The sequence below is a fragment of the Eucyclogobius newberryi genome, unplaced genomic scaffold, assembly GCF_026437365.1.
Source record: "Eucyclogobius newberryi isolate DKJ021-1_F unplaced genomic scaffold, fEucNew1.0.hap1 SCAF_11, whole genome shotgun sequence".
NCBI classification, from domain to species: Eukaryota; Metazoa; Chordata; class Actinopteri; order Gobiiformes; family Gobiidae; genus Eucyclogobius; species Eucyclogobius newberryi.
This window is the reverse complement of record NW_027315735.1, coordinates 22,133,499-22,147,778: the sequence shown is the minus strand read 5'-3', so window position 1 is coordinate 22,147,778 and position 14,280 is coordinate 22,133,499. Positions and strand designations below refer to the sequence as shown.

Here is a 14,280-nt window from a genome sequence, read left to right as displayed (position 1 = left end):
TCAAAATGGCAGTAATTTGAGCATTTGTAACTCTGTGAGCTGTTGGTCCCTGGAGAGCGTTACACAATAATCAGCTTAACTCTTAAGATAATTGTGTGGGTGTACATAAATTGTCTCGAGAGGGCAACGGGTTAATATCAAACAGAAATGTTGTACCATGGCAACATTTTATGCAAATCCAAGGCCAAGATAAAAACAAAAAGACCACTTAAAACAAACAAAAATGAAGTAGTGGAATTGTAAGCAGGAACTACAGCTAAGCCAGAACCTGGTCCCAAAGTTGTGATTTCTGCCAATAATGCACAAAACAAAACTGTAATATTATGTGTATGTGAACACTGGATATATTCAATATTCTAAAGACATTTGTGGTTTGTTTTAAGCTTCATTTAATAAGCATGAAATATGGAGAACAAGATGTCGGCAGATTTGTCCTTATTTTAATTTATATTTGTTTACTGTTTGTGGCTCAATAGTAGAACATTTACTTATTTTACTCACAGTTAATGGAGTACACAATGGAGCAATGTAGGAAGAATATTTTGACACTCTTGAAATGATAAAAAATGGGATACAACATTTAGAAAACACGATGGAGTTAACAACGCTCAAATTTTGATTCAGAATCCGAATTCACCAACGCTAAATATACATTTGTCCACTTGTCAGTGCTTTGACCGTCTGAAAGAATGTTCTAGATTGATTGAAACGCTGACCACTAAAGGTCAAACATGCAGCAGTAAAGCATCTCTAACACAAACAGTGACACAAGCTCGACATTTGCCTCCAGTGAAGCGAGGCTCCATCTGCGCTCTTCATTTTGCCATCTTTGAGTCTGAGTGCCGTTTTCTACATGAGACGCAGTGAGCGCCCCTTGACCAGATGAAAGCAATTGGCGGGTTAGCTCTTTGATGTCTTTGTAAGACGTATTTACTTTATTTTTTTGCGCTACAATCAGCCAAGCTTGTTTTGCATACACTGAATAGCACTACTGTACTGAGGAAATTGATTTTGGTTATTTTTTTATGTCACAGTTTTCTGAAATGTCATGCTTATGAAAATAATGAGCTTTGTTCCAGCTTGCATTTGTTGTAAGATGAAAAGGGAAGGACAAATTCTCATTAACACTACACCAGCAATCGGAGTTCAAGGCACAAGAGTAAATAGGAATTCGTTGTTCAGTCGATGTAGAACCAGCACACAGAATGCCACTGTGACTGCAAGGTACACAGATAAGTCAAGTAAATAGAAAAAGGCTATAGTCATGCTAAATAAATGGAGGTAAAAGTCAGAAGCAAATTTGTAGAGCAGCTATACAATTTATGGCATAAGCATGTGGTGTGAAAGCAACACGAAACAGCCAAACACAATAGAAACATTGTCAAGAGAAAGCTGCACTAAAAGCATGGGGAGGAGGGGAGGAGCCTGTTTTTAGCGGGAAACCCAGAGCACTTGGAGGAAACCTACGCAGACACAGGGAGAACATGCAAACTCCACACAGAAAGGCTCCATAAGAGTCAAACCCAGTACCTGCTTGCGATGAGGCAGAGCGCTAACCGCTGCTGCACCGCGCTGCCCAAGACGTTATCGGTTCAGTCCTTGGCCAAAAAAAATTTCAAACCAAAAAATACTTTCATCCTTAAGTTTGGATTATACTTCATGCATTTACATTCTGCATGAAAATAAGATGCACAGAGGGCAGTGGAGACAACATTGGCACTATTTATAGACTGTACAATTCATGTTGTTGCAGACAAATCTAAGGTCGGTGATGGGAAATCCCCCTTATTTCACTACAGACTGTCCACGTTGACACACATTTTTCCCTGATCCATGGGGATGTTTTATAATCATCAATATAAACTCAATTTCCACTCATAAATGAATTATATCAAATACTATAAAAGTATGTTTCATACAATATGGCTGTATGTTTTTAACTGTACATCATTTTTCACACCTAGAAGTCACCATGACAATAAAAAGCAATAAATATTCAACCGTTTAATTATAAAAGTTCCTTTTCCCGTAAGTCCCTGGGAATGTATGCAAGAAAGCTGACAAACGCTTGTTGTTAGGAGTATAGTTAGTTTCTTATGGATACAAGGCAGTGACTGACCAGTTCTGTCAGAGGAGCTGAAGGAGGGACTTGGATGAGTTGCAAAATATATTCACTTTTAAAGTTCTAATTGACTTAGCTAAAGGTGCAGATGTACGTTTTCTGGGGAGAGGCCTTCACCTGCTTGTCTCATGAAAATACATATCTTCCATTTATTCAATCACACACACTTGTTTTATTGCCCACTTGGAGATCCTGGGCTATTTCGTGAAACATTCCAGGCAAAAAAGAAACACTTTCAAAGAAGGTTTTGGACCTTTCAACTTACATAAAGCCCTTATAAATTAAAAAAACTCTTTATTTGAATCTGGTTGTCTTGACCTGGGGCCATGTTACCATGGCAACATATTACCCAAATGTCATTAGTTTTAAAGAACTAATTAGATTACAGTTAATCATCCCAGTAATGCGTCATTGCTGTGACCTTTCAAAGGCACATACACTATGTAATTGTATTATTCCGTTGTATTTGCTCTGGAGCGACTAATGCATCATTTAAGGCTGTTCCCATTCAATTTCTTCATAGGTTTTTTATCTAAAAACATAGGAAAATATTCCCTGTCTAGGTTTTTTTATGAGCAAAACCCGTTATTCTAATATTTTTTTGCAAGAGTAAAAACTTAAAATCAAATTATCTTATTTCCCAAACTACTATCCAGAACCTAATATGGAACCCTTTATAAATCCAAGGAGACAACATTGTATATTTTAAAACTTTGGATAAGCAGAATCTGCCTGAATGCAAAAGATAATGTATTAGTCATTTGTGAAGAGTCTCATGCTCAGTGTTCAGTTAATCAACAGTTCTGAGCTGTTTCAAAGCGAGCTGAGAAAAGAGGAGTTGGGAACAATGGCAGTGCATCTGCCCTATGTTCTGCAGCCAGACGTCTAGAGCTGGAGTTCATATTTTGGCAGTGATTTGTAGAAGAGCAACATCAACAAGCTGCAGCCTGAAGCAAGTCACTCCCCGACATTAACACAAGGAAGAAAGCCTTTTGTTTGGTGCTTAATTTGTATAAATTATTCCTGATATAAATACTTACACATTTGAACTCACTAGAGTTCATTATTTCAGTAGCGAACTCTGACTTTGCTCAAGTTCATTACCGAGAGTTTACAGTATTTTGAGTGCTGCTAAGGAGATTGTAAATCATATTTCTAACACAGTCAATAACATGCATTTAATGCATTGAGACTGAAGCTACTGTGATTTGTTGATGAATTAGAGGCAGTTACAGTACTTTTGCTTGAATGTCACATGTTTAGCTATAACACTCATCAGTTCTACACAACATGGCTGAGGTTATTTCGATAGTATCTGACGTATTCTTTTGAAGGACTGAATAAGTTGGGTGAAGTGAGGTGGCAGCCTTTGCGGCGTGGCCATAAAAGGCTGTGATCCCAGAGATATGTCAGATAGGCATCAGAGGTCACACTATAAACCTGAAAACTCAGATGAGTGTGTACAAGTACGCAGTGTACTTGAGCGTCCTGACTGACATCAAAGACCTCACCTTGGGTTTTGGCACTGTGGCAGCTTTTGTTAATTTTTAATGCATTTGGAAACTAGTAATTAAGTCCCCTCCCCCAATGGACTGGGAAATTGACATGCTCTGGAGAGCCAGTGAGTAATTATATTTGTAAAGAGCAGTGATACCAGATACTCCCCTCTGACTGGGACTCATTACACATCATTAGAGAGGCGAGGCCAAGACGAGCTACACGCCCACCACCACAGACACGTCTACACACACATAGGGCAGAAAGAGCTAAGACGCGCGCACACAAACTGATCAATGAACAAACCCAAACACTGCTCGCTGTAAACAAACTGGTCCGACTCGAGTGCCTGATGCTAACCCAACAGCTGCACTCTCTATCTGCCATCTGCTGATAACCATTCAGACGTGGGTCAATAAATAATTACTGATCAAATCTAAATTTTATAAATTGCAATCCTATGAAATATTAAAGTTTCCAAATGATTCCTCAGGACAGTGTGGCCCATTAATTGCAGTTAGAGCATCAGGTGGCGGCTGCCGGGGCCAAACCTACTGCACTTTAATTGGAAAAGAAGTGGTGGCAAATCACTACAGACTTGTTACGACTCTGCACTGTGTTTCCTTTCTGCTGGATTTCTGTGTGTTCCACACTTTATGTGCCTGGGAGTGGCTCACAGATCCTCCAAGAGGGTTAGCTGTGCTACGCAGTACACACTCTTATAAAACTTGTTCTATCTTCAGATTTTTACTCCATTTAATGGTCACTAAAACCTTCAACTGGGAATGTGTGGATTTGTTTTTCAACAGGTGGTGTGTTCGAGGCATTTTCACTGAGCAAAGCCAAAAGAGTCACCTCAGGCCCGTTCACTGCTAATGGAAAATCATTCTAAAATGACATGACCACATTTCCCTAATTCTGCTACGTTTTAATGAACAGAAAAGCACTAATGCTGCAATTAAAGCCACTGCAATAATAATATGCAAATTATTTTAGCTTTTTTAATAATTGTAGATAAATAAAACATCCCTGAATTCAATTTTGTGTTTTCCAATTAGTTAATTTCTCATGAATTCGAGCCTTTGCAAGTACAATTCTGAGATTTAGAGAGCGGCCTGCTATTGTTTCTGTAGAAATTCTGAAACATTCAGTATGTTTGTCTTTCAAAGGTGTTTACTGCATTATTAATGTCAGATTCAGATTGCTCATGGAGGACGAGGTGAGCGACAGTATTTTAGCAGCACGGAGCCTGGTTTGACTTGTCTGTCTTTGATTTAAACTCATTATCCTGTCTAATTCACTCAGTTGCCATTATTCCCCCATCCCTTTAAGCAGCCTAATTAAAAGGGCTTTCGTTTTTTCATTAATATGCAATTATTTATTTATTTATGCACCCATTTCTATGCCACAGTGAGAGCCTGCATATGTCGAACAAAAGGGTGAAGAGAGTCTTCTAATCAGCAGCATCTTTTCAGCAGCGGTGGAAACTACTTTCATTTATTTATCTAGATTACATTTTATCCTCCAAATAATAAAGTAAGTTTGGTCCTCATTTACAACATCTGCGAGGGACATAATTGTAAAGAATTGTAACATGTATTTACTGTAAGTTGTTAGCATTATAGAAGCAAACATTAGTCATTTCAATTCAAAATATTCTCTAAAAAAATCAACCTACCTGCAAAGTGCTTTTTAACACTTTGTTTTCATTTAAGATGATCCCAGACTGGACAAATGTACTAATATTATGTGGATTAACCTATTGTTTTGTTGTGTCAATAATTGTGAAGATTCGTAATGCGTAATGCGTCTAACAATAATTATATCACTAAAAATGTGATATTGTCACATCCCGACCTGCGACATAAACTGAACAACCTATGTACAGTAAATCAGTGATCACATTGTTGTAATAGCAGTAACACCGGTACTTTTACTTCTACATTTACAAGCCAGACTGTTGCATACTTCAGCATTTCAGTTCATTTTGTTGCAACGTGTCTCAGTCAAACACTTAACAGAGATTATCTTGGATCAATGCAAACAGTTAGAGCCATATCATTTCTATAAAGGCAAAACATAAATTAATTGAAGACGTGCAATTATGATTTGTCAAGTATGTATGGATTTATGAGCGGAAATCTTCAGTCGGCTTAGGGCAAATTGGCCCATCACGCAATCTCCAGCTCTCTCTCAGCAGCCTTGGTTATTATTTACTTTGTGTGTATGTAATAACCATTTAAAGTACCACGGGGAGACTATCAGACCACGCTACGCTAGTGATGGACATTATCACTCTCTAACATGCATCACTTCTTCTTGTTTCTCAGAATGGCTGCCGGGGAGAGTGCAACGAGGAGTGCGTCGTCAACTGTGTATGCACGTACCGTGTATTTATGCAGCAAAACTAGCTATTTTCGTGTGCTTTTTTTGAAGTACATGATGTAGAATGACATTTAGCAAAAATGTGCCAGGCACAAGGGGGGGGGACAAAAAAAAAATCCCATCTGACTCATAATTGAAGTGCCATGAAAGAAATATGATCATGAATTTGAATCAGGCTTTTGTGCTGGTAGCTATGAACGCGAAGCACATCCAGCTTAGGAGATTGTGGTAATATACCGCGCCGTGCCGTACAAATGGATGACACTTACAAATAACACATCAGGAATTTATGTTAAAAAGATACATCGAATAAACGCGGCAACAAGATGAACAATGGTGAAGATAGAATTGATAGTCCGACCGAGCTCACGCCAGCGTCAGGAGCGGCACAGGTTGACGAATGTATCTCTGTGAACGCCTAAGAATAAATGGACTTCCTCTATCGCTCTTCGCTACAACACACATACGTAAATGTCTTGTACTTGAAGTTATAAGAGACCACTGGGGCTAACATTTAAATGGGAGACACAACATTACATTACTAGTGGACATTCAGTGTACCATAAATAATATAGTGTGTTTGAAGCTGCACGGTGTAACTGTTGGAGCTGGACAGATTGGACCTGCATCACCTGCTTGTCTCCATGGAGATAAGATACATTTTATGGGTTATACATGGGTTTCAGTGACTTATTTGTTGTCACAGCCATGTTGAAGAAGTCACCGCATGCTGTTGCCTATCTCTGCTTAGATAGTCGACGATAAACAGAGCATAAAATTGAAAATGAAAAGGGTTGATACTTCAAGAAGACTGAAGTTATGGACTTTGATCCTTATCTACAGACAAACTGACACTTAAAAGCAGCAATAACTTGCCATAACAAACTTTTGCGGACATTTACATCTGAGCTTCCTTGTCCTCAAGCCCTCTGCACCGGACAAGCCCTCAGAGCTTTAAGAGCACACACTTTCTGTCTGATACTAAAATATAACAACCAGACAATTGGCTCGTTAAAACGGCCTGCAAGTAAACTAACCTAATTAGCATAGCCACGCAAGTAAACTAGCATTAGCCAGCTGCTAACTACCTGAAACAAACAGGGTCTCAGAAAAGGAATCCTTGTTTGAGTCTTTTTGAAACAGCCCACACTGCGGCATGCCACATTCGTCCTCAAGATGGCAGTAGCAACGAGTGTGTGATGTCACTTCGGCCCCATAAATAGTGGAATTGGCGCGTCAAGATTATTCGATTATCATTTAGGTCACACTATAGTCATAAGAACAAAACATTATAATTGTGAGAATTGTAGGCAGCAACAATGAGTTATTTCAGTTCAATCTAAATAAAAAAACAAAACATAAACACTTTTTATCAGGCTGTTTATGTCATGTATGTGATGTTTTCCTTCACAAAGTTTGATTCCACAAATCTGGACTTGTGAAATGAAACAAAAATGTTACTGTTGTTTTGGTCATAGTGCCAACAATTGCGGTAATAATAATTGTGATATTTCCTCTCACAATAATCATAACAATAACATTTGATATTGTGACACATTTACTATGATTATAAAGATTATAAAGCAATAGCATGGATAAATGAAAGGGGATGAGCCTCCACCAGGTTACACCGTGTATCTTCAAATGTTGCGGCTCAATTTGTCATTGAGACATTGAAACATTCTTTAAACTTATGTGGTTCGTATTATTTGTAATTGGCCCCAAAATGGTTTGATAATGCGACTTTCATGTAAAGGGAATATTATTATTGTATATTTTCTCACCAGTTCACATTCATTATGTGGTGTAATTATTAGAGTATTTGATCCTCACATTAGATGGACACTGAATTTAACACAAGTCAGCTCTAAATTTTAAACATAAGATGTGACTTGATATCAGGGTTTTGTATTAACATAAAAGGAAACGGTGCTAGATTTGAATCACTCTGAAACCAATACAATTAGGTACACAATATCCTTTGAAATACTTACATAAAGAAAAATCTAGTCTGATATGACACTGGATATTAATTTTAATTCATGTAAAAAAAAAAAGTGTAAAGCCACCAGAACCGAACAAAGAAAACATCTGCTCTAACTCTCCGTGAATCTGCACCGTATCACCGCGCTCCACCACCATCTGCGTTAGTGGCCTATTTGTAAAATTAACTTTGAAATAGATGCTATTACAAATAGTTTTCAAATCAGCTTTGTTCGCCACACGAAAAACACTCCAGCAGCCTCATCAGTCTGCTCGCGAGCACCTGCCATCCATTTAAGCCAAATCTGAAGCAACGTTTTCAACAAATGCAAATGACAACATGCAGATTTCATTTTATATCCAGTAAGTGTTTGTTGGCCAAGCGTTCTAAATGTAAAAAATGTGTGAACGGGGAAATCAACTGTGTCAGAGAGATGGATGGAATAGGTACAAAGCATTGGTAGTGTGCTAACAAACTCCATTTTGTGTTGCTGCAGCTGTTTCCATGGAGCTCCCTCGTCCTCCACTGCCTCGCTCTCTCTCTCTCTCCTTCGCACAAGTGTCTGAAAGAGGATTCAGCTGCGCCAGTCAATCTGCACCATCCACAAGTCCGCGAAAAAAACCCTTCACTCTCTGTAGCACACTTCTCTCTCACACCAGCCCATTTTCAAAGTCATTACAATAATTTCTTAATTTATTAGCAAACTGCCACAACAAAAACAAGCTTACTTTCATTGCACACAATTAATCTGCGTTTGTGAAACAGGGGAACCGTGGTAAGTAATGCTTCATCTTTGCTTTTCACACCTATAGCGTGACCCACTAACACGCTCCAGAAAATGCCCTTGAAGAATTATAGAGAAAGTGTGCTTACCCAAGACGCCGACGCGGTAGTTGAGAGTGATAACGATGACATTTCCATAGCTGGCCAGCACACTTCCATCGATCATGTTGCCTGTCCCCTCCATGTAGGATCCCCCGTGGATGTAGACCATCACCGGCTTGGCTCCAGTGTCTCGGATGTCTGCAAGAGTGGCCATGGTTAACACGTGCTCATTGGCTCATTGGCGAAGTCCTCAGCAAAAAGGTCAAAGTGTGAAATGTTTAGGATGCAGACAGACAAGCAATGGCCGAGCTGTCTCCCAGATACCAGCTGTTTGAAGAATTTAGGCAGTAGGGCTTTGTGCAACAAGATAAACTCTATCTTTCATAATGCCTAGTTTATTTTTCATTATGTATGTTACAGATATATAAGTGGTATATCTAATTGAACAGACACAAACTATTAACATAGCGCAAGATAGACTGATGTGGACTGTTTCCGACATAAAAGGGGTGTACCCGATTTAAAAATATATTTATAATACAGTAAAATCTGTTTTGACCTAGCACTGATTTATTGTAAGAGCGTCTATTCTACTAAAAATGAGCCCATTATGCTCTCTCTGCATCTAGTTTTAGACCGTTTTCAATCAGGAAGTGCGCTGTAACATGTGGAAAAACTCACTCAGGGATCATTATAGACTCATTGTGGTGAATTTTAGGATGCCAGGAATGCATTAAGCAAGTAAGCAACACATACAGTGACTTTCACCAATAATAACAGAATTTAGCACAAAAAATAATACACACATGTTGTTATGCATTGTAATTTAAGCAATAGTTCAGTGGTATATAGTGGTATTGTTCTAATAACAAAATTATGCAAACTATTTTATAAGCGACACAGCATGATTTTCTTTGTATTGAATATTTTTAACCGACTAATTAACTAAAATACCATCATAGCTGTGTAGTTATTTACCTCCAACTGTTGATGTTCATTTTGGTGTTGCCCTCTAGCACGCACTTCCCAATATAGACATGGAGGAAGCCATTAGGGGCGATAAAAAGAGAGGTGGTCTGACACATCTAACCACGGAGGAGGCTAATCTGGCCCGATGGTGATAGGGAAAATGCACCAACTAATTACTCGGTGCGACCATGCTCTTTTATACACCCATTTTATCTCTGTGCAACAATTTGTTTGCTCTGGTCCTTCCTGCTTGTTAAATCTGTGCTTTAGTTTCAGTAAAATGTTGTTTATTTTAGGCCAATCGGATATGGGCCTGAGCATCTGTAAAAAAATTGGTAAAAATTCCATATTTTAAATTGCTCAGTTGATACAACAGTTTGAAACAATTGCGTTTGTTTATTTTTGCAGTCTGATATTCAACTATTATGACTTGTATTACGAAACGAATTAACTTGGAGAGCCAAGCTCTCGAAGTTAAAAACAGGAGGATTTGCCCTGAACGTACGAGGGGCGATGATGTGATAGTGTGACAAACAAAAAGCTGGCATGAATGATCCGACATGCTTTTAGCTGAACTGAAGGTTTACAGGTGTTATCCTCAGGTGGAGCGACAAAAAGTGGAGCTGGGGGGAAAAAAAAGCGCATCTTACGGCTCCGGATGAAAAAACTCTCTCTGTCTGAAGGGATAGACTGAATTACCGAGCGCTGTGGAGACAAGACAAGAAGTGCCCTCTCATTTTCACTACTGCCTTTGCTGTTGCACCGCACCCATCACCACCTATACCTCTTTTTCTCTCTCTCGCTCTGTCCCCCGCTTCATCCTCGTCTTTGTATTGCTTTCACTTTTCCCTGTCTCTTCCTCCCTCCTTTGCCAGCGTCTCCTTTTACCTCCATCGCTGGCCAACTCACTGTCTCTCTCGCTCTCTTTTTTTCTCTTTCTTGTCCAGAAGCCCGAGCGTGAGGAAGAAAAGTTGGTGGAAAAAGGACAAAAAGTGCAAGCTATAGACATAGAAATACCATATATGAAATGTTGCACAAATATATACCGGTATATTGGGAGTAATGAGTTCAGATTTTTAAGGGCTGGCATTGTATTCTGGTTGCTATGGTGACAGAGCCAAAATTTATGCTTCTCGAGAATCACATGCCACTTCCCACTTCCCACATCCCACATCCCACATCCACCCATCTGTATGCCCTGCTTGTTATAACCAATCACATTAGCATGCTGGAGCTAAGCTAAGCTAAGCAAAAGCATTTTAACCTCTATAACCTCTGTAACCTCCCTTCATGGTTTTCTTTTTGCTGTTTATGGCTCCATTGCACTTAGAAGCAAAACAATAGCCTGCATTATATATGATCCGAATGTATTTATGATTTGGTTTTATCTGGCTGGTATCTGAGATGGCTCTTTTATAGTGAAATGGGATTTACAGCCAGCACAATGCACACATTGGTTTGATGCAGGGGATGAATGAGGCTGTACAGTAAAAAATAGCATTACAACATCTTTTGGTGAAATAACATATGAAGAGGAGAGAGGAGAGGGAAAAGAGATTAGTCATGTCAGCGTTATCAGTCACCTCTTTTGGTGAGTCACATTGGGTAGCCATGACAACATTTGATTCATTGGGAATTTTTTACATTTTATTTCAGTATTGTTTTTTCTTCAGTATAACCTAAAATACCTCATATATTTGTTGACTTTGTGAAGAAATGGCAGTTTTGTATGTTGCTGTGTGTGGATAATTGGGTCAATCAAGTTTAATGTTTGCAAAAAATATGTGACACATTTGAAAACTTTGGATATTTAAAAATTGAAATGCATAGGCCAATTGTGTTTCACAAACGCGATAATTATTATATATTTAAAATGTGTTTTTTTACCCTTTAATTATTTATCTTACAACAAATGCATAACCTGATACTAAGATATTCTTCAAATCTATGGGCCAATAGTGTATAGGCTGTCGAATATAACACTTTATTTTAGTGACGTAGATTTGGCTCTCTGGTCTTCAAAGCCTTGTTGTCTCTGCTAAAAAGGACAAAACATTGATTAATACAAATAGAAGCCAACATTTTAATCCATGCACAAACAGTTACAAAGTAAAATGGCAAAATAAACAGCAACATATCTAGTGGTAGAAAATGACATACTTCTCTACAATGTTGATGTATCTTTTGTGTGCAGTAAGTAGCATGTAGTACAGTACATGTAGTATACTTACTGCTGTGTGACACTCAAATGAAATGTGAACAAATGAATACAGAAAGAATGCACTCACACCATTCACTTTTGTTCAAAGAAATAAAACAATTAAGATCATGCAATGTCAAGAACAAGTCACATTTCCAGAATCAAAGCAACACAACAGGTCACAAGTGCCGGTCCAAAGCCTCAAACAATGGATTAGTTTGACTGTACACGTACCTGCGCTCAATCACTATGCACCATAACACCAGTGAACATGGGCCACATCATAACAAGAAATGCTGAACTCCTTTGTGAGACTTTCTGTGGGGTCCTAGACTGATTGGAGGACCAGCGGGGGGCAAACCTCCAGAGCAGACTGCCCCTGTTGCGGCTTCCAGTATAAAAAAAAAAAATCACGAAGCTCTGCGGGCACACATTCTTCTTCACCTGCAGCCACATTGTTTTCCCCCTCCCCCTTGACTTAACCTCGATCGCTCCATCCTTCCTCCCTCCACTTTGAAAACAGTCACATATCTGACGTTAAGCACTATGTAGTACCCAGAGCTTGACCTGATACTTCATCACGAGACGGGGACAAACGCGATCGGAGATAAGTGACGTGGCATGGACTGTGTCAACAACTGCTGGGACATGGAGGCTGTCAAGTGGCTGTCGTCAGGGAGGTCCGGGTTTGTGGGGGCGGAGGTGGGGGCGGTGGTGGGGGCGGTGGTGGGGGTGGTGCGACTCTGTGTCAGGGTCTGGAAGTGGCAGGACATGACACGCACCCCTCTGTAAAGCTCGTGGCGGCCGGGGCTTCACGCTTCTCGGATCGGAACAAGTTCATTACGCCCATGTTCCTGTTTATGAGAATATTCCCTCCAAAAATCAAAGTAATTACACTACAGCCGCCTGCGAGCTTGTACTAGTCGACTGGATGTCAGGGAAGTGTGATAGCAAGGGCTGGTGGGAAAAGAGTGCTACGAGAAATGTTCAGTTTCTAAAAACAAGCAGGGAGTTATCACTACAATTTGCAGCTCCTTTTTGGTGAGACGGACTGAAATAGCAGACATTTCTCTTGAGCCAACGAAGATGATCTATCGTTTATATAGTAATGTGCTCAGATAAGTTGCACCCGCAGCCCGGAGTCGGAGTTATTAAACCTTAAGTGCCTTTTTAACTAAAACGTAGTAAACATTATTATATATTTAACATTTTACTTACAATTGTGCCTATTTTTCCCCAGTTTGACATGTTTGATGAAGTTTTGAATATTACTTCCTGGTTGCAAACGCTCAATAGATGTGACATAGATGAGAAGTCGATGTTTGCATTCAGGTGCTTTTTATCTTGGAAAGTTTGGATTTTTATGCAACCAGTAATGCAATTTTTGAGTTCATTATTTAACAGCATTGAATAAAACTAACCAGTAACTTTTGTTTTCTTATTCTTCTCAAAAGCTTAACACCAGCGAGTTATATGTATTGGAAAACACCCTTCTATTTTCACTTTCGCTGGCTAACGTTATTCATTGAACACGGATGTCTGGGCTTTCTGGCGCTAATCTGTTGCTCTTATCTGTGGACAGTCAACCTTAAACCCTTTAATGTAGCAACGGCTAGTTAGAGGGCTCAAATATTTCAGATAAACTCACAAAACAGCAGATTTTTGTCAGTCTCAGCACAGCAGGTGACGTCAAGTGTGGAAGTCTGGGAGAAGCTTTTGACCCGAGTTATTTGACAAATAATAATATCTGATAACACCTTTATTTTGTTAAATGATTGTTCCAACTGTCAGAAAATGGTGTCACTTTTGTGTAAATTGTCCATGTATATTAGATGAAATGTCGCTCATTGATGACATCACAGAGGGTTTCTGTTTTAGATCATCTCTACTTCCTGTAATTAAGTTTTCTTCACAAACTGACACTTGACTGGTGCAAAACTATGATAAATATCTATCCCTAAAACATAAGTCATTATTTAAATAAACATGAACACCTGTCATATGCACTTTAATGCCAGATATAATATAACATTTTAACATCTTTTTTGACAGTTATCATCTTTGTTAGCAATGTCTTGGTTTATAATTGGGCCTGGTTGTGGTTTAAGCTCATACAATCATCTTTGAGATATTAAAGGAGACTGTAAAATAAATCCATACATGAGCAGGCGTTTTTTAAATGGAGTTTATGTCCACACTATGAATCTTGACATCTCCTCAAAAAATAATGGAAGATATGACCTTTGTGTGAAGGTGAATAGTGCCTGTGTGTTTATGAGGTAAATAAGGTTCTTTCAG

At 39.0% G+C, this 14,280-nt stretch overlaps 1 protein-coding gene across 2 annotated transcripts in view; it reads right to left on the bottom strand.

Annotated features, from left to right (window-relative positions):
- The window catches only part of nlgn3a (neuroligin 3a), a 142,527-nt gene that overhangs the window by 108,666 nt on the left and 19,581 nt on the right, over nt 1–14,280 (bottom strand). For both annotated transcript variants that reach the window (XM_072438279.1, XM_072438288.1), the window contains one exon: nt 8,862–9,011. In XM_072438279.1, the coding sequence (XP_072294380.1) occupies nt 8,862–9,011 (150 nt within the window). The remainder of the gene's footprint in view (nt 1–8,861; nt 9,012–14,280) is intronic.